The 26,762-nt window shown below is 42.8% G+C and overlaps 1 protein-coding gene across 1 annotated transcript in view; it reads left to right on the forward strand.

Annotated features, from left to right (window-relative positions):
• LOC309552720 (protein mono-ADP-ribosyltransferase PARP12-like) overlaps positions 1-26,762 on the forward strand; it is a gene marked incomplete at its 5' end in the record, with an annotated part of 96,084 nt that overhangs the window by 17,475 nt on the left and 51,847 nt on the right. Inside the window, 4 exons of the mRNA XM_082253644.1 lie at positions 2,833-2,956; positions 8,006-8,056; positions 19,790-19,952; positions 20,434-20,554. Of these exons, the coding sequence (XP_082109770.1) occupies positions 2,833-2,956; positions 8,006-8,056; positions 19,790-19,952; positions 20,434-20,554 (459 nt within the window). The remainder of the gene's footprint in view (positions 1-2,832; positions 2,957-8,005; positions 8,057-19,789; positions 19,953-20,433; positions 20,555-26,762) is intronic.

The following is a 26,762-nucleotide window of genomic DNA, read 5'->3' on the forward strand; positions in this document are numbered from 1 at the left end:
GTCCTCCAAAGGTGCACTGTTCCCACCGGCCCATCCTTCTATCCTGTCAATTCCAGATTATATCACATACAAACACCAGGGATGGACAGGAGGGGAGAAGGGGCCGGAGGGGAACCGCACTCTACAGCCAAGAGTATGCCAGCTGCTTCCCCGCCTGTCTCTTCATGTGTCCATACAATCTACTTGTCAGCTGCCTATACCAGTCTCCACCCTTCTGGGAATGCTTTCCACAATCAACGTTCAAATTTATCCCAAAGGTGTTCAGTAGGGGTTAGATGTAGGCCACCTGACATTCTCCAATCCAAACTCAATAAAACCTTGTCTTTATGGAGCTGGCTTTGTGCAAAGGGCACAGTGATACTGGTGCAGAAAATTAGCTTACATGAACTGCTATCACTAGGTTGGAAGCACACAATTAGGCCATATGATTAAGCCCCGGTGGGCGGGGCAAAATGCCTCAGGGTGTGTGGCTTGGTGGAGACATTAAATTATATCTATACTATAAATATGTGCAAATACTGTATTAAATTATGTGCTAAAAATGAATAAGTAAATATCATAAATCCAATAAACACCTATATAAATGAACAATATTTTAGCTAATATGCAAATATATTATAAAGTGCTAGGTGCAACCTCATAAGCATATATAATATATATATATATATATATATATAAATACAGGTGATTATAAATTATCCAATAAATATGTGCCAAGTGAAAACTTCTTTTACTGTACATAAAAAATCAAAGTGTCCAGTGCTTCAATATATGAATGAATAAATAAATAAAATGATCAATAATAAATACTCAAAGTGTCCAGTGCTTCAATAAATGAATAAATAAACAAATTCATAAATGTGTGACTCTCCTCTTCATGCAAATAAGTGCTCAGTGCTGATCTGCTAGCATAATCAATGTGGAGATTAAGAAAAGTGCTCCGTGCTTGTACACGGGTGTTCCCCTCTCAGTCCCCTACTCACCGGACTGTCAGAGAAATTGAGCCTTTTGAATAATCCCCAGCGGTCAGGATCCTGGGTAAGCCACAAGTTACAAGCTCCACAGATCACTATCTCCTTCTATTCTTATTGCAGCAGCCTCCAATATAATTTATCCAGCAGCAGATCCACCATGAAAAGTTTAAATAGAGAGAGACCTCATCGTTCAGTATTAAAGACTTTATTTCAAATCAATAAAAAGTTGCACTTACAGCGTTAAAAGATATTCAAGCGGTTGAAATCCTATTATGGGGACGCCGGACATTCCTGTGCGTTCCACCCAATCAACCCGGAAGTGTCATAGGTACGTGAGAGTAAGGGCTTGACACGTTTCGCTCTGCCAATCAGAGCGTTCTCAAAAGCGAAAATGCAAAACGCGTCAAGCCCTTACTCTCACGTACCTACGACACTTCCGGGTTGAGCGGGTGGAACGTACAGGAATGTCCGGCGTCCCCGTAATAGGATTTAAACCGCTTGAATATCTTTTAACGCTGTAAGTGCAACTTTTTATTGATTTGAAATAAAGTCTTTAATACTGCACGATGAGGTCTCTCTCTATTTAAAATTTTCATGGTGGATCTGCTGCTGGATAAATTATATTGGAGGCTGCTGCAATAAGAATAGGAGGAGATAGTGATCTGTGGAGCTTGTAACTTGTGGTTTACCCGGGATCCTGACCACTGGGGATTATTCAAAAGGCTCAATTTCTCTGACAGTCCGGTGAGTAGGGGACTGAGAGGGGAACACCCGTGTACAAGCACGGAGCACTTTTCTTAATCTCCACATTGATTATGCTAGCAGATCAGCACTGAGCACTTATTTGCACGAAGAGGAGAGTCACACATTTATGAATTTGTTTATTTATTCATTTATTGAAGCACTGGATACTTTGAGTATTGATTATTGATCATTATTTTATTTACTTATTCATATATTGAAGCACTGGACACTTTAATTTTTTATGTAAAAGAAGTTTTCACTTGGCACATATTTATTGGATAATTTATAATCACCTGTATTTATATATATATATATATATATATATATATATATATATATATATATATATATATATATATATATGTATATGATATATGCTTATGAGGTTGCACCTAGCATTTTATAATATATTTGCATATTAGCTAAAATATTGTTAATTTATATAGGTGTATATTGGATTTATGATATTTACTTATTCATTTTTAGCACATAATTTAATACTGTATTTGCACATATTTATAGTATAGATATAATTTATTATCACACAGCAGCGCTGATACTTTTTAATACAGCACATGAGAAAGGTTCCCCCTTTTTTATCAGCAGCAGCTTGTAATTATTTATAGATATTTATTTCCTAAGCGCAGGTACTTACCTTTTAATTGGTGGAGACATGTAGGCTGAGGCTGCTTTTTATCGTTTGCCTGGGGCCTGGGCTGGTTGGGAGTAGCGACAATCCTTTCCTCTTTACATTTACTAATCCCTGGATTGGTATTAGGACAAGCCTGCACCCCATGTTCTCGGACACAGGGGTATGCTTTTACCTATACTTTGAGCAGCACCAAAAGCAATCTAACTTGTCTTTATGGAGTTGGCTTTGTGCAAGGGGAACAGTATTACTGGTGCAAAAAATGGCCTTGCTCAGACTGCTGTCACCAGAGTGGAAGCACACATTCATCTAAAATGTCTTTGTATGCTGTAGCATTAACTGTATCCTTCACTGGAAACACCCAAGCCCAATCATTTGGAGTGGGTGCACATACTTTTGGCCATATAATAGGATATACTGAAATGTTGTTCTACCAGAGATGAAAGTCAATGTGTTTATTTGCAGGTAAGTGTGCCAACATGCACTACTACTTGCCGTACCGCTGGCAAATGTTTAATGGATCCGACTGGGAAGACTTTGAAAACATGGAGGATATTGAGATGGCTTATTGCAATCCTAAGATTGACATGTAAGTACACCTGAGCACAGATTATAAACTGGAACTCTGATTTAGAAAGTAGGAGGCCAAACCCTGCCATAAGCCAGGGGATTGGGTGCTAGACTGAAGTTGTGTGCTACTCATGACATCATGACATATCCCCTAAAAGTTACTACATACAGTAGAGTATACAGATAGTTCTGATTTATTTTATTATTTTTTTTTTGTTAATAGTATTAGTATTGAAAGTCACCTGCAACAAGTCAGAATTCCATGAAAAAAAACTCTGATGATGTCACAAACTTCAACCACTTCATTCCACAGAGCCAAAATGACTGCCTTTGCCTGTGGGCAGCCCACTCTGACGCATTTCTCCCACACAGGCTTAGTGGTAGAGGCTCTCTACCACTAAGCACATGTGGGTGAAACTTGCCAGAGTGGCTGGTCCACAGATGGGGTCTGTCATTTTGGCTCTGAGGAATAAAGTTGTTGGTATTCATGGCATCATAAAAGTGCAGCTGTGTGCCTTTTTCTTGGAACTCCGACTTGTTTCAGGTGACTTTCAAACAATACTGATAGTAGTAACAATAAAGGTATCAGAACTACCTGTATACACTGCTGGGTGTAGTTTACTAAGTTAAATGTTAAAGATAAAGAGATATGTTATCAGTAACGCACTGGGGTTGATTTACTAAAGGAAAATGCAGTTGCTCTACAACTTACTAAATGAGGTAAAGCTTCACCCCGCAAAGAATACCTAATCACGTGCAAGGAAAATTAAAAAAAACTGTATTTTTGCTTGCATGTATTTGGATGATGGCAGTCAGCAGAGATTCTGCTCATTTACTAAGCTCTGGAGCAACTGCTCTTGCAGTGTGCAACTGCACCGTGCAAAGTGCACAGTCTATTTGACTTTAGTAAATCAAGCCCAAACTGTGTACTTTGCAAGTGCAATCTGCAAGGGCATGTGTTTAGGGCCAGATTTCCCATTAGGCACTGTAGGCATGTGCCTACAGGCGCCCTTCCTAGATGGGCAACCGTCTGTATGAGGTTTTTTTAACAGTTCTTCTGACTTCTGAAGAGTCCCGGAAATGAAGGTCTGTCATGGACAGCTGAGCTGCTTGCAGTGAACTTAGTGCAGAATGGCACCAAAATAGATGCTGTTCATCAGTGTGAGTAACAGACATAACTAGCGGCACACATATCCTTCCCCCTTATCAAGCTGCTCTATTGGCGAATTGAAGCTTGCAGTAATTGGGAGGGATTTGGGAGGGGGTGTGGTCGCCTTGGAGGTGAATGCGCTGGACCACCTCCTGGTGCAGGTGTGACAGGCTCAGTCAGGCTTCAGACACTGTGAACTGAGCCATTCCCTCTCTAGTAGGTACTGGGGGAGGGAAGTGAGCAGAGGAGTCCGGGATCAGGGACAGTCAAGATCTTTCTAGGCGGAGCAGAGAGGGCACAGCAGTGAGTCCCTTTCACTGATCAGAGTGGAGGGATCTCTGCACAGCTGTCTTGCACACAGAAGAGGAGGGGGAGGGGGAAGAGTGGATCACACAGAACAGGTCACTGTGCAACATCACCATCTCCACAGAGATGTGATGGGGCTGTGGTCATCAGAGACCACCCCCCACCCCCTTAAAGAGTTCCCCTTTACATTAGGGTCGGCAAAGTTCCCCCTTGCACTGTAAGGGGGAGCCCTGCAGATTCTGATGTAAAGGAAAATTCTGAGGACTCTGATCTAATGGGAACTCTAAGGACTCTTGTGTAAGGGGGGGGGGGCTGGTGACCAGAGACCCCCTTACATCAGAGTTCCCCTTTACATTAGAGTCTGCAGTGTTCCCTTTTACATCAAAGTCTGCAGCTTTCCCCTTTACACACATAAAAATATTTATATAAAAATATTTTATCAAGAGAAAAAAAAGTTTGTCTTACTGTCTTTTTTTGGACAGGGGGCATGGTGATTCAGAATTCTCAGCCTATAGGCTCCTGAGATGTAAATCCAGCCCTGCATGTGCGCCAGATCTTAGTAAATAAAGAGAAGCTCTACCAACTTCCATCATCCAATCATGTGCAAGCAATAATTCTGTTTTTTTATTTTCCTTTTATGTGATTGGGTATTCTTTGTAAAGTGAAGCTATGTCTCAGTTATTAAGCTCTGGAGCAACTGCGCACAGTTTATTTGCCTTTAGTAAATTACCCCACTGGGTACCAATTTGATATTGTTACCTGCACCCATAGACCAGCATTATTGATTTATTTTCTGTAAGAGCAATAAAAATAGACATTCCACTCATTCACCCTTAAAGTGATTGCAAAGGTTGTAAATAAAAAATAATAATAATAACAAGCATGTTATGTTTACCTGCTCTGTGCAATGGTTTTGCACAGAGCAGCCCGAGCCTCTTCTTTTTGGTTTTCCCATCCGGGCTCCTCACCTCAGGGGCCCGCAATAGCAAGCCTCCTGCTATGGGGGCACATAAACAGGCTCACTCCTGAGCCGCACTCCTCTGACATTGTCCATTCACACAGAGAGAGCGGCTCGGTCCTGCCCCCCTGCTCCTGCTGCTCTGCGAGCCAATGAGAAGAGAGAAGAGGAGGGACTGGGGGAGCTGCATTTTGAAGGTTTTTTTACCTTAATGCATAGAATGCATTAAGGTAAAAAAAAACCTTCTGCCTTTAGAACCACTTTAAAATGGATGAAAACACTGCACAGGGGTTGAATTGCAGTGAGTGGAAAACTTTTCCATAATGTGGCATGATTTTATTTTTGAGACTAATCCATCTGAAAACTGAAATTAGGACATTATGAGGCTGTCATGCAGTTAAATGTTGGCTTATTTCATCCTTTTTCAAGACTCCAAATTGTCAGAACCATTCCAAAGCCAAATTATGGTGTCCCTCTCTCATAATAAATTCCCTATATTTTAACCATTTCACGCCCAAGCTATAGCCAAAAGACGGCTACAGCACAGAACTAAATTGCCGGAAGGACGCACCTGTTCTCACACAGGTGGCCCGCTCTGTGACACCTGATCATGTGATGTAAACAGAAGCTGGTCCTCACGTTGACAGCGTAAGGAGAAAAAAAAATAAAGCCGATCACTGGCTTCTGTAAGAGGGACATTGGCCCCACACTGTCCCCATCAGTGCTGCTAACCAATGCCCACCAGTGCCACCTACCAGTGCCCATCAGTACTGCTAATCAGTGCCACATATCAGTGCCCATCAGTGCTGCTAATCAGTGCCCATCAGTGCTTCATCAGTGCCATCTATCAGTGCTGCCCATCAGTGCCACCTATTAGTGCCCATCAGTGCCAGCTATTAGTGCCCTTCAGCGCCGCCTATCAGTACCCATCAGTGCCACATATCAGTGCTTATCAGTGCCATCTATCAGTGCAGCATCATCAGTGCCTTCTGATCAGTTCCCACCAGTGCTCCCTCATCAGTGCCCATCAGTGCCACCTATCAGTGCCCATTAGTGCTACCTTATCAGTGTCCATCAGTGCCCATCAGTGCAGCCTATCAGTGCCCATCAGTGCAGCTTCATCAGCACACATCAGTGAAGGAGAAAAATTACCTAACAAACTATGAAAACAAAGGGGTGGAAAGTCCGGGCTAAGGAATAGACTAAGGCTGAAGCCTACCTCAAGATACAACCCAAAAGGTTGTATTCAATGAATAAGTAAGGGGGTAGTGAGGTAAATGCCGCTGCCTCTCAATTGACAAGTAGGGCACTGTACACAAACGTATTAAGCAGGGTAATCCAAAACACATGTAATCGTATTATCACTTCTAACACCACATTAAATATGATCAATACATATGAATAAATAATTATTGAAAAGTGAAAAAGGTGCAGCAAGGTGTTATTCATGATGTGAACAATACATAAATTATTAATTAAGTAAATTAAAGCAATAAAAAATATATACGATAAATACATATAAAGTGCTCAGTGGGAGATAACAAATTTAGGTAATAAATAATATCCAAAGTGCATTGACAAGTGATCAATAAATATACCAGCTGATAAGAAAAATATCACTGTGTGTGAGTGGACACATACAAGTGAATTAAACGGAATTAGTGTATCCAATAAATATAAAGTGGAGTAGTGCTAATTGATCCAATATATGGTTTTACAAAAGTAGCAATAAAATGCAAAATAATATGACTAGGTGTGGCCTGGCAAAGACCTTGCACTATGGGGCGGCCAAAGAAATGATATAAAGTGACTAAAAAAATATTTAAATTAAAAGTATAAGTCCATAAGGTGATCAGTTGGTGAAGTAAATTCCAAAAAAAAAAAAAGTTGATGGGTGAATCTCAGGGTGATCCAAATGGGACGTGACAGGTGAGGAAACTAGTGCTCCCCTCTCAATTCTGCCCGCACTCACCGGAGCTCACTAACCCTACAGGGGTAACCAGCATGATGCAATTGGGGGTTCCCTCTACCAGACAGGGCCCAGATGCCGGTAGCCTCAGTGGTTCTATTGGATCATCTCTCCCTGATATATGGTATACCCAGTATAAACGATACAGCCTCGTATGATATCAACATCCCATCATGTATTTACGGCAAGTTCCAGATCATATACAAGAAGAAGAGCCTCATATAGTGAAGTATTGTATGAAATCCTTTATTTATTAAGTAAATACGGTACTCACATTAAGAGCAGGTAAACGGGCATATACTGGTATAGGGACCGCAACTTCCTCGTTCACGGTATGCTTCTGGAATGCTATGCGTTCCAACCGCCAGATGTGCGTTCCAAAGGTAGCAGAAATGACGTGATTACGCTCTACGCGTTTCGTCAGATTGACGTCATCAGGAGCAGTATTTCATACAATACTTCTTTGCATGATGTAGCAATCACAGTCACTGGAAACACCTGACCCCAGTGATTGGGAGCTGGGTTCACATACTAAGCCTTATTGTGCATTTTTAATGCTTTGTTGTTTCACTATTTCTACAGAATTCCCAAAAAATTTTTAGGATCTATTGACTGATGAGCTTGCTCTCTGATTTACATTTTCCACTCATATCCCTTTACCTGTCAATCTATGTTTCTGTTCTAGCATCAAGAACGCAATCCCATCATCAAGGCCAGAAAGAAATAAAATCGGCAGGTGAGGAAACCTATTTTTTCTTTAGAGAGAAGTGAACCTATGCGCTACCAATGAGGTGCAAAAATGAATAGAAAGTAAAAAATATATATATAGATGTAATGGAACACCAGAAATCCGCAGCTAATTCAGTAGTGTCAGCACATGCTAGACAGAATATAACAGAGGGGAGAATCAGTGCTGGATCTCTAAAATTGGTGGACCACAAATAAAAAATCACTAGTAAAAAATGTCTCCAATATAAACGTAAAAAATAGTGATAAGAACAATAATGTAAAAACCATAAATATACATTTCTTATATAGCAATAAAACTGATGATTAAGATGCTGTAGTGATGATCAATAGAGTGATCTGTGCTAAATCATATACGTGAGCAAGAATGGGTGAAGGTGCTGCTAATAAATAATAAGTGCAAACGTACAGTAGTAATAATCCCAATGATCCTCCTATCGCAATGTGAACAATATAAAGGTGCTAGAGTGACAATAAATCAATATAGTGATCAATGCCCAATAAAAATCATCTAGATGATAAAAATAAAGTAGCTAGTGGTAAAATCAAGTGCAGGTGAATGTGTCGGTGGATATTCAGTGGTGCCAAAAATGATGATCAGAGCAAAAGATAATAGAAAGGTGCCTAAAAGCATAAGATATATATATATATATATATATATATATATATATATATATAAAATAAAAATCAAAATGATAAATAACAAATAAAATCGCACAAAATCGCAAAGTCCCTAAAAATGTGCAAAAAAGTGCAATAATTATAATAATTGAAGAAGATGAGAGTTCATATGTGATACGGTGATAAAAAGACACTTCTGGTGAAGACCAAGTGCGACAATTCGTTAGCATGGAATCCAAAATTATGTGTAATGGCCGCTCACCTCCATTAACCTCCCTGGCGGTATGATTCTTTTGGATTTTAGGTGCTGAAAGCGGTACCATTATTTTAGGTGCTGAAAGCATGTAATTCTTGTGAATGAGCAGCCCAAACCAACTGTATACATTTATTATACATATTATATATATATATATATGTATGTATACATATATGTATGTATACATATATTATATATATATTATATATATATATATATATATAATGTATACAGTTGGTTTGGGCTGCTCATTCACAAGAATTACGTGTATATGTATATATATATATACGTGTATATATATATATATATATATATATATATATATATATATATATATATATATGTATACATACATATATATATATATATATACATACATATATATATATATATATATATATATATATGTATATGTGTATATATATACGTATATATATATATACTGTATAAATATGTATATATATATATATATATATATATACATATATTTACATAAAAAGTACAGTAAAACTGCAGGAAAGGGCACTGGGGGGTAATGTAATGTGATTTTATTTTATTTTGAACGGTATCAGTGTGTTTGGTGCATTTTACATTCAAATTTGCCGCCGGTTCCACCCCCCGGCGGACGTCACGTCGCCGGAGACGGAAGCCGGGGCTCGCAGACGATCGGGAGAGAGCTCCGCCGCCGCACACCGCTCGCAGTCTTCGCTGGATCCCGGAGAAAAGGTAAGTAAAACCTCCTCCAGCATCCAGCGATCTTCTTAGCGCTACCACGAGTGTGACTCGGGGTTACCGCTTTTGGCACTAAAATCTTACCCCGAGTCACACTCGGGAATACCGCTAGGAAGGTTAACACTCAATCGAGCATTTTGGTGTAATTAATCACCGTAGGGCAGTGGTCCTCAACCCTGGCCTACAGGGCCCACTAACAGGACAGATTTGCAAGATAACTGAAATACATCCCAGGTGATATCATTTGCTGCTCAGTGAATACTCTAGTCTGCATCTCCCCAAGGTAATACTTAAAATCTGGCCTGTTAGTGGGCCCTGAGGACCGGAGTTGAGGACCACTGCCGTAGGGGACCTCCAGATAATCTCCAATCAGATGAGGGGCTTATGGGGTCGCTATGGAATCGCCAAATGGATCTCCAAGAACTGTAAAATGCCCAATGGATAATCTTTTCCCTTCTATGGGGTCATCAATTAGGTGGCAAATGTAGTGTTCCTGGGATACTCGCTCGCCAAAGATAAAAGGCGGGCTCTCATTGTGTAGTAATTAAGACTTTAATACATCCAAAAGTATATTACAAACTTACAGTTAAAATGGGGAAGATGTGTTCAGTAGTACAGCGAGATACCGCCGATGCGGCCTGTTCCGATACTTCCGGTCTCGGCCGTAGACCGGAAGTGACGTCACCCGGCTTCTCCTGATGCGTTGCGTCACAAACTCACGTGACTTTATCAAGGGTCAAGGGTCAGAAGATGAGAGTGTGATCTGCACTCCTTCCATGCAAGTATTGCTCAGTGAGGATACGTCAAGTGCTTAAGGTTCCATTCACATATGGGCGTCTTGTATCCAGTTCCGAACCACAACAAAATACAAGAAATTCAGTCTAACAGTTCCTGGGAGCTAAAATGTATCTAAAGCCCAAAACAAAAGGTATTTTTTTCAACATTTACATGCTAACTAGGGATCCTTGTTGCCCTCATTACAATATCACTCATTGCATTGTTATGCGGTAACCGTGGCGATCTGAGCCAGAAGTGGAAGCGGGTACCTGTCAAAATCAGGCAACCTCAGTTGTTGCAGTTGTAGAAAAAAATTGGGGGATGGTTTTGGATTTCCCCTATTTAAATTATAAATATGTATTATCTTGTCTATTCCTATAGTTAGCTAGTCAATCATGTTACTCGTGATGATATAATACCAAAATTAGCTATAAAATAAACACAATGCTCAAAAAAGCATTTCTTTGTTCTATTACATATTACAAAGAAAGTAGAACACTAACACAGAAAACTAAAACAATAAGATAAAGAGCGTACAAAATAAAAAAGCATAAATGATACGTTACGTTGATAAGTTCGTCCTCGATCTTCAGCTGGGCTCAATGAGCATAGAAGAGACAGACCATCGCTTGCCATTGCCTTTGAATGTACTCTCAGACACGACCCACTCAAACACCCTTTGCCCGCCTGTGTAGTCCTCCGTACAATGAAAAGCTATAAGGGGCAGTTCTTCCTAATCACCAGAAGGTATTACCCGCACATCCACTTTAATCTTCCAATCACTTGGTGGTCCGAACAAAGCTCTCCTATTCCCTATTCCCATAACCCACCGCCAGGGGATATACATGAATCCTTTTTCTAGATGAGGATTTTGATATGCACTCTTCAATTATACACACCCTGTTGTATAATCTTGTTTTACTGACATTGCAAGACGACTTCCAACAGGTCAAATGGCTTTATTACCAGGCAGTAAAAATCCATAAATGTCTGATATAAAAAAAAATGTTGCGCCTTTGTAGAATTTTTTTTATTAATTTGGCTTCATTATAGATATCTGACATATGCTATTTTCACAGATTCTCGTTTCTGAGAACCTGGCATAGGTTAAATCCTGAGTGTGAATGTAATTTTTGTCCAGTTGTTCTCCTGTCCAGAGTTTATTGCTTAAGGTCAGTAGGTCAGTAGCTATTCAGTCAAATATAACTATAGAGATATTTGAGACAAAAGAGTTAAACAAGACATAGGAATATATATTTTATGAAGAGAATCATTGGTTAGCTATAATACAGTTAGTTATTTATTTAAGTTAGTTAGTTATTTAAGTTAGTTATTTAACCATTTGCCTACAGTGCACTTTCACCCCCTTCCTGCCCAGACCGATTTTCAGCTTTCAGCGCTCTCACACATTGAATGACAATTACTCAGTCATGCAACACTGTACCCATAAAAAATTTGTGTCCTTATTTCACACAAATAGAGCTTTCTTTTGATTGTATTTAATCACTACTGGGTTTTTTATTTTTTGTGCTATAAATAAAAAAACTGAAAATGTGAAAAAACTAATTTTTCTTTGTTTCTGTCATAAAATTTTGCAAATTAGTCATTTTTCTTCACAAATTTTTGCCAAAATTTATACTGCTACTTATCTTTGGTAAAAATAACCCAAATAAGTGTATATTATTTGGTCTTTGTGAAAGTTATAGAGTCCACAAGTTATGGCGCTAATCATTAAAAATTTATCACACTTGATCACACCTGATGTACTGAAGGCCTATCTCATTTCTTGAGACACTAAAAAGTCAGAAAAAGTACAAATACCCCCCAAATTACCCCTTTTTGGAAAGTAGACATTCCAAGGTATTTAATAAGGGGCATGGTGATTTTTTTGAAGTTGTAATTTTTTTCCCACAAGTCTTTGCAAAATTAAGATTTTTTTTTTTTTTTTACAAATTGACGTATTAACAGGTTATTTCTCTCACACAGCATATGTATACTTGCAACTACAACCCAAAGCACATTCTACTACTCCTCCTGAGTATGGCGATACCACATGTGTGAGACTTTTTCACAGCCTAGCCACATACAGAGGCCTAACATCCAAGTAGCACCGTCCGGCATTCTAGGAGCATAAATTACACATATAATTTCCTGACAACCTATCGCACTTTTGAAGGCCCTGGAGCACCAGGACAATGGAAACTCCCATAAAAGGACAGCATTTTGGAAAGCAAACACCTCAACGTGTCATTTTGTTTTCCACAAGTTTTTGGAAACTGTGGAAAGAAAATGAAAATGCATTTTTTTTTTTTACACAAAGTTGTCCATTTATGAAATATTTCCAACACAGCATGTACATAGCAAAAATTGCACCCCAAAATACATTCTGCTATTCCTTCTGAGTATGGCAATACCACATGTGTAACACTTTTACACAGCCTAGCCACATACAGAGGCCTAACATCCAAGTAGCACTTTACACAAAGTTGTCCATTTATCCACTTTAAGACTGGGCCTATTTTTGACACTTGGTGTTTACAAGCTAAAATCATTTTTTTTGCTAGAAAACAACTTAGAACCCCCAAACATTATATATTTTTTTTTAGCAGAGACCCTAGAGAATAAAATGGAGATTGTTGCAATATTTTTTATCACACCATATTTGCGCAGCAGTCTTCCAAATGCAATTTTTTTGAAAAAAATGCACTTTTTTGAATAAAAAAAATAAGAAAACAGTAAATTTAGCCCAATTTTTCCATAATGTGAAAGATAATGTTATGCTGAGTAATTAGATACCCAACAAGTCATGCTTCAAAATTGCGCACGCTCACAGAATGGCGCCAAACATTTGTACTTAAAAATCCCCATAGGCAACAATTTAAAAATTTCTACAGGTTACCAGCTTAGATTTACAGAGGAGGTCTAGGGCTCAAATTATTTCTCTCGCTCGAACGATCGCGGCGATACCTCACATGTATGGTTTGAACACCGTTTACATATGTGGGGGGGACTTGCGTATGCGTTCGCTTCTGCGCCCGAGCTAACGGGGACAGGGCGCTTTAATTTTTTTTTTTCCTATTTATTTCATTTATTATTTTTTTATTTTTACACAGTTTAAAAAAAAATGTTTTGATCATTTTTATTCCTATTACAAGGAATGTAAACATCCTTTGTAATAGAAATAGGCATGACAGGTCCTCTTTATTGTGAGATCTGGGGTCAAATAGACCTCACACCTCACAACTACACTAAAAAAGAAAAAAAAATCACGCAAACAACGCATGACGCCCCAAAGAAGCTCTTGTACCTTTTTTGGGCATCGTGCGTTGTTTGCGCGATGTTACCGCGATTCGGCAGGCGGAAATCGCGGCAACATCGCACAGCATTTGGGGTGCTATTGCAAATCACGGGCAACGCACAGGCGTCCTGCGATTTGCAATGATTTCCGGATCGCGGGCAGAATCGCAGTGATTCTGCCCGCGATCGCTACGCTCACATGTGAAGGTAGCCTTATGGGTGGCAATTTCTGGGCACTGATGAGGTGACTGTTGGGTGACAGGTGCAATTGGGGGGGTCTGAGGACTGTGTGGGGACCTTTTATTTGTGTGCTTTTACATTGTGACAGGTGTACAGAGCAGTAACTCACTGTTTCTGGCTCTGCTCTCCTCACACTGGAAACTATGTGAGGGGAGAAGAGCTAGTAACAGTGAGTTATTGCTCTGTGTTTACATTTTGTGATCGGCTGTGAATGGATTCACAGCCGATCACATAGTAAACAGCCACTGTCAGTGACTGTTTTATACTGCCGGTGACTAGCTGTGTTCCTAGGGAACACAGCGCCACCGACATGACCGCGCTGCGCGCTCCCGATCGCGCATGCACGCTCTTCTTCTGGGCTTTCCCATTGTGATCGGCTGTGTGATTGGAACACAGCCGATCACGTGAGAAACAGCCACGCCCATTGGCTGTTTCCCCCCTGCCGGTGACGCGCTGTGTCCCGGGGACACGCCACCACCGACAGTGCAGGGCAGCGTGCGCCTGCCCTGCCTGAATGGGCCGACATCATATGACGTCCGCCCAGAACAATGGCCGCACCGTCCCGCCGTCATTTGACAGTGGGCGGGCGGCAAGTGGTTAATATAGTTAGTTCACTAGTTAGGAATAGTGTGCTATAGTATATTCTCTATTGTAATGGATTATGTCTATTAGGGATCGACCGATTATCGGCAAGGCCGATATATCGAGGGCCGATATGCACTTTCCCCGATATATCAGAATCGAGGCCGGATGCTACCGATATTGCTGATATTATGTGCGGCACACACGTGACGTCATTGCGTGTGTTGCTTCACGTGTCTCCGCAAGCTGTGCCTAAAATATGGCATGTTCTGCCTTCTAAGACCACCTCCCACGCCTCGGACAGTGTGTGCAGCTGCAGTCCGGTCATGGTGCCATTCAGCCAGCCCCCCACAGGCCCTGGCCTCAGCCACCCATCACAGGGTGCCAGCCAGCCACCCACCACGGGGTGCCAGCCAGCCAGCCAGCCACAGCAGGGTGCCAGCCACCAGCCATCGACCCTCAATAGGATGCCAGGCCAGCATCCAGCCACCCAACCCTCAACAGGGTTCCAGCAAGCCAGCCACCCACAGGGTGACACCAAGCCAGCCAGCCACCCACCACAGTGTTCCAGCAAGCCAGCCACCAACAACAGGCCAGGGTGAGTGACACCAAGCCAGCCACCCACAACAGGGTGACACCAAGCCAGCCACCCACAACAGGGTGACACCAAGCCAGCCACCCACCACAGTATACCAGCAAGCCAGCCACCCACAACAGGGTGACACCAAGCCAGCCACCCACAACAGGGTGACACCAAGCCAGCCACCCACCACAGTGTTCCAGCAAGCCAGCCACCCACAACAGGGTGACACCAAGCCAGCCACCGACAACAGGGTGACACCAAGCCAGCCACCCACCACAGTGTTCCAGCAGGCCAGCCACCCACAACAGGGTGACACAAAGCCAGCCACCCACAACAGGGTGACACCAAGCCAGTCACCCACAACAGGGAGACACTAAGCCAGCCACCCACCACAGTGTTTCAGCAAGCCAGCCACCCACCCACCACAGTGTTTCAGCAAGCCAGCCACCCACAACAGGGTGACACCAAGCCAGCCACTCACAACATGGTAACACCAAGTCAGCCACCCACCACTGTGTTCCAGCAAGCCAGCCACCCACCCACCCACAACAGGGTGACACCAAGCCAGCCACCCACCACAGTGTTCCAGCCAGCCACAGCAGGGTGCCAGCCACCAGCCATCGACCCTCAATAGGATGCCAGGCCAACATCCAGCCACCCACCCCACAACAGGGTTGCATTCAGCCAGCCACCCACCCCTCAACAGGGTTCCAGCAAGCCAGCCACCCACCACAGTGTTCCAGCAAGCCAGCCACCCACAACAGGGTGACACCAAGCCAGCCACCGACAACAGGGTGACACCAAGCCAGCCACCCACCACAGTGTTCCAGCAGGCCAGCCACCCACAACAGGGTGACACAAAGCCAGCCACCCACAACAGGGTGACACCAAGCCAGTCACCCACAACAGGGTGACACTAAGCCAGCCACCCACCACAGTGTTTCAGCAAGCCAGCCACCCACAACAGGGTGACACCAAGCCAGCCACCCACCCACCAGTGTTTCAGCAAGCCAGCCACCCACAACAGGGTGACACCAAGCCAGCCACTCACAACATGGTAACACCAAGTCAGCCACCCACCACTGTGTTCCAGCAAGCCAGCCACCCACCCACCCACAACAGGGTGACACCAAGCCAGCCACCCACCACAGTGTTCCAGCCAGCCACAGCAGGGTGCCAGCCACCAGCCATCGACCCTCAATAGGATGCCAGGCCAACATCCAGCCACCCACCCCACAACAGGGTTGCATGCAGCCAGCCACCCACCCCTCAACAGGGTTCCAGCAAGCCAGCCACCCACAGGGTGACACCAAGCCAGCCAGCCACCCACCACATTGTTCCAGCAAGCCAGCCACCCACAACAGCCCAGGATGAGTGACACCAAGCCAGCCACCCACAACAGGGTGACACCAAGCCAGCCACCCACCCACCACAGTATTCCAGCAAGCCACCCACCCACAACAGGGTAACACCAAGCCAGCCACACACACAACAGGGTGACACCAAGCCAGCCACCCACCACAGTGTTCCAGCAAGCCAACCACCCACAACAGGGTGACACCAAGCCAGCCACCGACAACAGGGTGACACCAAGCCAGCCACCGACAACAGGGTGACACCAAGCCAGCCACCCACACAATGTTCCAGCAGGCCAGCCACCCACAACAGGGTGACACCAAGCCAGCCACCCACAACAGGGTGACATCAAGCCAGCCACCCACTACAGTGTTCCAGGAAGCCAGCCACCCACAACAGGGTGACACCAAGCCAGCCACCCACAACAGGGTGACACCAAGCCAGTCACCCACAACAGGGTGACACCAAGCCAGCCACCCACCACAGTGTTCCAGCAAGCCAGCCACCCACAACAGGGTGACACCAAGCCAGCCACCCACCACAGTGTTTCAGTAAGCCAGCCACCCACAACAGGGTGACACCAAGCCAGCCACCCCCAACATGGTGACACCAAGTTAGCCACCCACCACAACAGGGTGCCAGCAACCCACCTACACTGCCAGGCGTCGGCCACCAACCCACAACAGGGTGCCAGCCAGCCACCCACACTGCCAGGCATCACTCACCGACCCACAACAGGATGACAGCAGCCAGCCAACCCAGAACAGGGTGCCAGCAAGCCACCCACACTGCCAGGCGTCAGAAAACCGACCAACAACAGGGTGACAGCAAGCCACCCACACTGCCAGGTGTCAGCCACCGACCCACAACAGGGTGACAGCCAGCCAGCCACCCCACAACAGGGTGCCAGCAAGCCACCCACACTGCCAGGCATCAGCCACCGATCAACTACAGGGTGCCAGCAAGCCACCCACACTGCCAGGCGTCAGTCACTGACCCACAACAGGGTGCCAGCCAGCCACCCACACTGCCAGGCATCAGCCACCGACCCACAACAGGGTGCCAGCAAGCCACCCACACTGCCAGCAAGCCACCCACAGCAGGGCAGGGTGCCAGCAGCTAGCCAGCTATTTTTTTTTTTAACCTTATTGTCTCTTTCAAATTGCAATGGAGATGGATGAAGACAGAAAAAGTAAAAGCATGGTCAGGGACTATTTCTGGTCTCAACCATCTCCAGGAAAAGCAGCAGTGTGCAACACATGCACAAACAATATAAGCATGGAATCAGTAACTGTAAAAAACAAAAATTTGTCAAATCTTTGGACCCATCTAAGAGTTCATCATATTGAATTATATCATGCAGCACAGAAAAACCAAAATGAATATCATTTTCAATTGCAGTAATGATTTAAAATTATTGCAGTGAGTGAGTGCACTACTGCAGCAGTTTATGCATCATTCACAATCAGATGATGTGAAACTGATGTCCCTGAAAGTGCACTTTTCCTTATTAGTTTTCATGCAGTTAAGGTGTGAAGAACGAGCCCTTAATGTTAAAAATGTTAGTAAATAAACATTAACATGTTCGGTTAGGATCCATTCACACTAGCGCGACTTGTCAGACGACTTGGTCGCCTGACAAGTCGCGGTCGGTCGCTCGCAATTGAATAGTACAGGACCCATTCTAATAGGAGCGACACAAGTCGCTCCAACTTAGAAAAAGGGTCCTGTACTACTTTGGGGCGACCTGGAGGCGATTTGCATTGACTTCAATTATATGAAGTCCCTGCAAGTCGCGCCGAGGTCAAGCTGTGCACCGCGACTTAACAGGTCGCCCCAGCAAGTCGTGTCGCGCCAGTCTGAATGGGCGCTAACAGATTTGTGTCGAAATTTGTGTTTATTTTGCATAACTTTAAATATACAAAATATTGGCCCATATCAGCCGATACCGACATGCAATGGCCAAAATATTGGTATCAGCAACGAAAAAAACGATATATCGGTCGATCCCTAATGTCTATGCGTTTGTAGGTTTGGTTTCTTACTGTTTTAAAGAATGTATATGTTGCAGAAGATGACCCTTTAACTTAAGAGAAGGTCATACCATGTTTTTTTCCAGAATACTACTATGTGTTTCTGTCAATCAAAGTAGTTTAAGTCTTGTCAGCTTTTTTGGCCATATGCATATTTGGAATAATTACTAATATGGGTATTACACATACATTTACATACTTTGTTTACTTTAGGCCTACACATGGGCTCTCTTCAACAGCTGTTCTATTTCTCTCTTCCTAAAAACCTACAGACACCTCTGTAGCACTGCCCCCTAGAGGACTGCTGGATATTACACTTTAAGGATTTTCCTGGGTTACCCGTAGCAACTATTTGCAGAAAACGTAACACTTTAGGTTCTTGGCTCAGTCAAAGATCAGTCCAGGGGTTGTTCTTTTTGTGGTTTTATTTAAATTGGGATGGAAGAAGGGATGAGTGGGATACTCCAACTGTTAACAATACACTAGGCTGACTGCCTGTGACCATCACCAACTGCTGCAGAAGAGGAGGCAGCAGTCACCCTCCTTCTGGGACCTGGTTTCCCATCCAAAGACCTCTACCTCATGGTAGCTTTTTATACCCTGTCCCATAATGCACCACTGTCTGTGCCAACCCCTGGGACAGTACCAAAAGCCTGTGTGTCACTGGTCAGGTTTCCTCCAGCATCCAACGTGCCTCCCCATTGGATCAGCTGGGACACTCCCTGAGACCAAATGAATCACACACTGGGCACACTGAGTAGACCTAACTGCAAATCCTGCTCCCCGATAAGCAGAGTACATAAAGATTTTGCCTTCTGCTCTTCTGGTAAGCAGAGAGAGCCAAAACTACACTCTCTAGCTAGCACCGGACTAGGAGGGTGCTACTCATCATTGCGACTAAGCTGACAAGAAGCTATTACTTTTTCCACAATATCTAACTACAGATTTCATCCCTTTTTATTTTATTTACACTAAACTGAACTGTTATACATTTACATTGTATTTAGGTTGATGCCAAGTGTGATTGAATAAACCCACACTTTGTTTTAAGTCAGCCTGGCTATTGAACTATTGAACGGAACGCCTAAAAGACACTACAGATATTTTTAGATATCTGCATTTTTACAGCCTTCCAACAGTTGTGCATTTAGCTATTGTTTGACATCAATTTTAAAACCATTTTCACTGGCCACCAATCCTCGTCAGGAAGAACGCTGCACGTTTCTCTGTCCCTTTATATTGCAGATATCTTAACATCAACATTGAGACAATGGAAGCCAATACCAAACCTGTCCGCAGGCTGTCCACCCCTTCTTCTGTCACACAAGCCCCAGAATATGTACTGACCACTGAATGGATTTGGCACTGGAAAGACGAAAGAGGCACTTGGATCGAGTACGGGCATCCAGTAAGCGTAAATCTTTTTTTAAAGAGTCTTGCTTAATCTTCTTCCATTGAAGCCATGCATGGGGCCTCAACCAGAGCCCATGACTGTGGCCTGTCTCTAGGTAGCTTGAGAGTCAGGTTGACTTTGGGCAGTACATTTTCTGCAAGTACAGAAAAATGCTTGCTGATCCTGCCAGAAATTAAGTGTCGTTGTAACTTTTTGTGCAAGGAACTGAAATCTCAAACAATGTTATCAGCCTTCCTAGCTATTTTCTGTGAAACATAAAATGCTTTATTTCTATTTAACAGTGATAAGTAGAGTGGAAGGTGTTAGTTGTCTAAATAGGAGCATCCTAGGTTGGCAGCTTTGCCTCTCCATGGATACAATACACTAAGTGAGGGTTGTCACCCTAGGACAGGAAGTGCTTTACTGGTGGGACCACCAGGTCAAAATAAAGTACAGATGGCCTCAAAATATTTATTGTCTGCCCCTGTTATTCCAGAATATATCAGGCACACGTGCCTCCATTTCATCATCATACCTGGAAGATGTCTACAGCTACAATACCACTGAGAAGATCCTGTTCACTGCTGGCAGGCAGAACTATGTCCTGGACCTTCAAGGTGGGCATCAACCTTTCTATCATAAATCAGTTAACATACCAGTTCACTGAAAGTATGCATTTATATACATTAATACCGTGCAATTATAATCAAAGTAAAACATGTGAAAAACATATATGATAAATGATCAACTCATTTAACCTAAAAGTATCCAGTGAAAAGCCATGAAGTGAAATCAAAGTCTTTCCAACGTGTCCTTTATACTTGAGCTCTGGAAGATTTTATCCCCTTCATGATCAGGCCATTTTTTATTATTCGGTAAATTATTAGTATGCATTTATATACAATAATACCGGGCAATTATAATCAAAGAAAAACATATATGATAAATGATCGACTCATTTAACCTAAAAGTATCCAGTGAAAAACCATGAAGTGAAATCAAAGTCTTTCCAACGTGTCCTTTATACTTGAGCTCTGGAAGATTATCCCCTTCATGATCAGGCCATTTTTTATTATTCGGTACTGCGCTACTTTAACTGGCAAATACACATACATGCAATGCTGTATCCAAATGACATTTGAATCATTTATTTTCACACAAATGGAGCTTTCTTTTGGTGGTATTTGATCACCACTGGGTTTTTATTATATCAATGAAAAAAGACCAAAAATGTTGATTAAAAAAACAAAACTTTCTGCTATAAAACATATCCAATAAAAAAAGTTTAAAAAAAATCTAATTTCTTCAGAAATTCAGTCCAAAAGGTATTCTGCTACGTCCCAATAAGTGTATATTGATTGGTTTGCGTTAATGTTATAGTGTCTACAAACAATGGTGTGTATGTATATATATATATATATATATATATATATATATATATATATATATATGTATGTACATATGTATGTATGTATGTATACAGTAATCCCCCGCTCCATCGCGGTTCAGTTTTTGCGGTCCCGGTAATTTGCGGTTTTTTTTGTAATGTTATTTTACTATATAAATCATTAAAAATGAAATATTTTTGTGTTTTCCATAGCTCTTGCTATGTCTCTTAGTATCTTTTAGGTGTTTAAATGAGTTTCTATTGTTTTAAAAGTGTGTTTAAAGACCTTAAAATGCTTCTACACGTACAGTGACAGTAAAATAAACATGCCTACAATGCATTTTAATAGGGTTTTTCTATTTTCACGGAATTTCACTTTTTCGCGGCTAAGTCCGGAACGTAACCCCCGCAATGGAGGGGGGTTTACTGTATGTGTGTGTGTGTGTATATATATATATATATATATATATATATACATTGAAATTTTATTTTTTTTATACTAGTAATGGCGGTGATCAGGAAGTTATAGTGAGACTGTGATAGTGTGGCAGAAAATCTGACACTAACTGACACTGGGTGGGAACTGGCTAACTGCTAATGACATCACCAGTGACACTAATACAGTGAACAGTAATAATACTATACACTATCACTGTACTAATGACACTCGCTGGGAAGGGGTTAATATCTAGGGCAATCATGGGGTTAAATGTGTGCCTAATAATGCATAATGTGTGCTTATACCAATAATCCATATCTCTGTGCAAATATGCAGCACAAATCAATAATACATATCCAAGTGCATACTGTAAGTAACATGAGATGACATAATTGGGTTTATTTACTAAAGCTGGAGAGTGCATAATCAGGCTCACTTCTGCATATAAACCAATCAGCTTCCAGGTTTTATTGCCAAAACTTAATTGAGCAAGCTGAGACTAGAAGCTGATTGGCTTTTATGCAGAAGTGAGCCTGATTTGCACTCTCCCACTTTACTAAATAAACCCCAAAGTGCTTTGCAAGAACATAATGTGCTTCAATAAAAGTCCAAAGTGTCTTGTGTTAAATTTTCAAAGTGCTCAGAGCTCATTGTCTTTAATTCTTCATGTTATGCGCTATTGTGAAACACTTCACCCACGTGCCATCAGCTCTATATGAGGAAACTCACCTGACAATTTTTACCCTTTTTTGAGTCATGGAGCGCCTTTAAGGGAGGGGATCCCATCCCCCAGACCACTGCTGCTGTCTCTCCTCTCAGTACTCTCCTCTCCACACATAGGAATAAATGCCACCATATAGAAGGGTTAAAACTCATATAGTGTAAAACCTTATTTTTTAATAAAATAATTACACTAAAATCAACAAATTGGCCACTCACATTCAGAGGCATACCTAGGGTCTCCAACGCCCTTGGCGAGGAGCTGTATCGGCGCACCCCTCCCCACCATGAAAAAGTAGAAAATGTATTTTTTTTTTTTTCTTGTTTACATCAATTTCACTAATTTTCACTCATTTTCTACATTTTTAAAGGTGATATTCCTATATAAGTTCTCCACCCTGTAAAAGGAAACCAAAGAAACATATGTAGCATTATATTTTGTTTCCTAATCCTCCCTGTCCCATAAAAAAAATGTATAAAAGGAAATTGAAAGATTCTGAGAGATTCCAGCAGTCACTCAAAGCCCTCTGCGCTATATGAAATCACTACAACTCGTACAAATGAAATAGCAAGGCTCCATATACAATGCTTTCCCAATCCGCTTCAGTCTGGATTTCGCCGGCAACACTCCACAGAAACTTCTCTCCTAAAACTTACAAATGACTTACTAACAGCAAAAACCAATGGTCGCTACTCGAAACTCTTACTCTTGGACCTCTCGGCTGCCTTTGATACTGTTGACCACCCCCTCCTTCTCAAAAAACTCAGTCTGCTCGGTCTCCGTGACTGTGCTCTCCACTGGTTCGAATCTTACCTATCTCACCGCACCTTCAGTGTCACTTACAATTCCACTTACTCCTCTGCAACTCCTCTTACTGTTGGGGTCCCCCAAGGTTCTGTCCTTGGACCTCTACTATTCTCAATCTATACCTCCTCCCTGGGTCAGCTAATAGCCTCCCATGGCTTCCACTACCATTTCTATGCTGATGACACCCAAATCTACCTCTCTACCCCTCAGCTCACCCCATCAGTCTCCTCCCGCATCACTGATCTACTAACAGACATATCAGCCTGGATGTCTCACCACTTCCTCAAACTGAATCTATCTAAAACCGAGCTCATAATATTTCTTTCTCTACGTGCCCCTTCCCCAGAATTCTCTGTCAAGATCAATGGTATAACTATTAGTCCTTCCACACATGCCAGGGTGCTAGGGGTAACCCTGGACTCTGCACTGTCCTTTCAGGCTCACATCCAATCCCTGTCCAAATCATGCCGCCTTAACCTCCGCAACATCGCTAGAATACGGCCCTTTTTAACCAATGACACCACCAAGCTCTTAATTCACGCCCTGGTTATCTCTCGCCTCGACTATTGCAACTCCCTCCTCATTGGATTACCCTTACATAGATTATCCCCCCTTCAATCCATAATGAATGCAGCTGCAAGACTTATCCACCTTACCAACCGTTCAGTGTCCTCCAACCCTCTCTGCCAATCCCTTCATTGGCTTCCACTCACCCAACGAATAAAATTCAAAGTGCTAACAACAGTTTACAAAGCCATCCACAACTCTTCCCCCAGCTACATCACTAACCTGATCTCAAAATATCAACCTAGCCGCTCTCTTCGGTCCTCCCAAGACCTCCTGCTCTCTAGCTCCCTTGTCACCTCTTCCCATGCTCGCCTCCAGGATTTCTCCAGAGCTTCTCCCATTCTTTGGAACTCTCTACCCCAATCTGTCCGACTGTCCCCTAATCTATCCATCTTTAGACGATCCCTGAAAACCCTTCTCTTTAAAGAAGCCTACCCGGCTACTAACTAATAACGCTGTTTCTCTTGCTCCATCAGCGCATCCCCCACAGCTATTGCCTTTTGTATCAATTGACCCTCCCTTTTAGATTGTAAGCTCTAACGAGCAGGGCCCTCTGATTCCTTTTGTTCCAAATTATAGTGTAACTGTAATGTCTGCCCTCATTTTGTTAAGCGCTACGCAAACTGTTGGCGCTATATAAATCCTGTATAATAATAATAATAATAATAATAATAATAATAATAATGCCAATAATAATCTGTGTTATAAACCTCAAATCATAAATATATATTTACACACACATATTTAGACTTGTGTGATGATGGTGATGTGCCAGAGGAATGCTTGTCACCATATTACAAGCATAGTAGAGGCACATCACACCTTATGATAACCACAACACAGGCCATTACACCTTTTTGTAAACACAACATTGATAAATCACACCGTTTTACAAGCACTGGGACATCACACCATAACATCACACCATACCAGTGCTGAACTGAGGATAAAAACCAGCCTCGGTTCAAGTTTTATACCAATTCACAGGACTTGCCCCAGGACTTACATCAGCAAAGAGATTGCACTCACAGGACTTGGCCTAGCACTTACCCCATCACTGAGATTGGACATACTCTGGCATTTAGATTGCACTCACAGGACTTGCCTGAGGATGTGAATCAGCCTCCTGCATGCACCATGCAGAAGGAAAAAGATGCCGGATATGAGATTTCTGGTGGCAACAAAGGCGGCATAACATTGGCAGAGAGAGTACGCTCTCACACTCTTACGGCCGCATCTGCATCCCGCCACTGCCAAATTTTTAAAGGCCACATCCCACAGCGGCCCCAGGGTAGTCTGGCCCTGCACCCTATTACAAACAGAAGTCTTTACTGGTGTCACTACATTTTCTAAAAATAATTTTATAGCTAACAAATACTTTGGTTGTGACAGATGAACTCAGGCTGCCTGAGTATAGTGGGGACTGCACGTAATGTATTAGGGTGTCAAGGTGTAATGGGCACTGCATATTGATCTGTCTCAGTGTAATGGCTACAGTTTGTTTGTGATGTATTTGGCTACATGTGATGTATTATATTGTTTGTGTGTGGTAGTGTTATGTTTTTGAGCTGTGTACATGTGATGGAAACATTGTGTTGGCATTGGGCTGGCTGTGTGTGATGAGAATGTGTGTGATCATTTTGTGCTGGTAATGTGTGATGGGGACTGCTTGTGTTTGTGATGGTTTTGGGCTGTCTGTGTATGGTGGGACTAACTGTGTTTGTCTTTGAATGACAGTAATAACCACTGATGAGTAGATAGCAGCATGTAACTGGTCATCTGTGACCTGTATAAAGTTGGTGAATCCTAGAGCAACACAAAGTAAAATTATGTTTTTCATTCTCACACAATATGTAATCCTGGGTACATATATATCATCCACTCAAAAGCTTCACTTTGTTACTTACGGTATTAGTAGTGATGCCACTGTCTAGAATGCCCACTCCACACGCTCCCTTAGTCCCTATGCCAACTGCAGTCTCAGCCAGGTAGGTAAGGTATCAAACCTTAGGTGTAGCCGTATTATTCGATCTGCTCGGTCCCTCCCTAGTCCCTCTGCAATCTCCAGGCAAGGTAAGATGTAACTGCACTCTCCGCTCACTTCTATCCCCTCTCATCCATGTCTCTTCTACCCCCCACCCCTTCCTTTCTCTGTTCCCCTCTCTTCCATGTCTCTCCCCCCCAACCTCTCCATCCATCCATGCATCTCATTTTCTATCCATATCTCTCTCCCCCTTCCATGTCTCTCCTACCTTTTATTCATATCTCCCCCTTATGTCTCCCTTCCATCCATATTACTCAAGCCCCCCCCACCCCACAGCGTTTCTCTTCCATCCATTTTTCTCTCCCCCATTCCATCCACATCACTCCCCCTTGCCAACCTCACACTTTTCATCTATATCTCTTCTACCCCCCCTTCTGTTCTCTGTTCCCCTCTCTTCCATGTCTCTCCCCCCCCCCCTCCCTCCATCCATCCATGTATCTCATTTTCTTTCCATATCTCTCTCCCCCTTCCATGTCTCTCCTACCTTTGTTTTATATCTCCCCCTTCCATCCATTTCTCTCCCCCTTATGTCTCCCTTCCATCCATATCCCCCCCCCCCCACCCAGTGTCTCTCTTCCATCCATATCCTCCTTCCTCCCTTTCATCCATTTTTCCTTCCCCAATTCCATCCACATCTCTTCCTCTTGCCAACCTCCCCCTTTTCATCCATATCTCTCCCCCTTGCCAACCTCCCCCTTTCATCCATATCTCTATCCCCCTTGCCAACCCCTCCTTTCATCTATATCTTTCCCCTCTTGCCAACCACCCCTCTTTTATTCATATCTCTCCTCCCTTTCATCCATATCTCTCTCCCACCAACCTCCCCCCTTTAATCCTTATCCCTCCCTCCCTTGCCAACT

The sequence above is a fragment of the Pelophylax lessonae genome (genome assembly GCF_965119305.1).
Source record: "Pelophylax lessonae genome assembly, chromosome: 4".
In the NCBI taxonomy this organism is placed as follows: domain Eukaryota; kingdom Metazoa; phylum Chordata; class Amphibia; order Anura; family Ranidae; genus Pelophylax; species Pelophylax lessonae.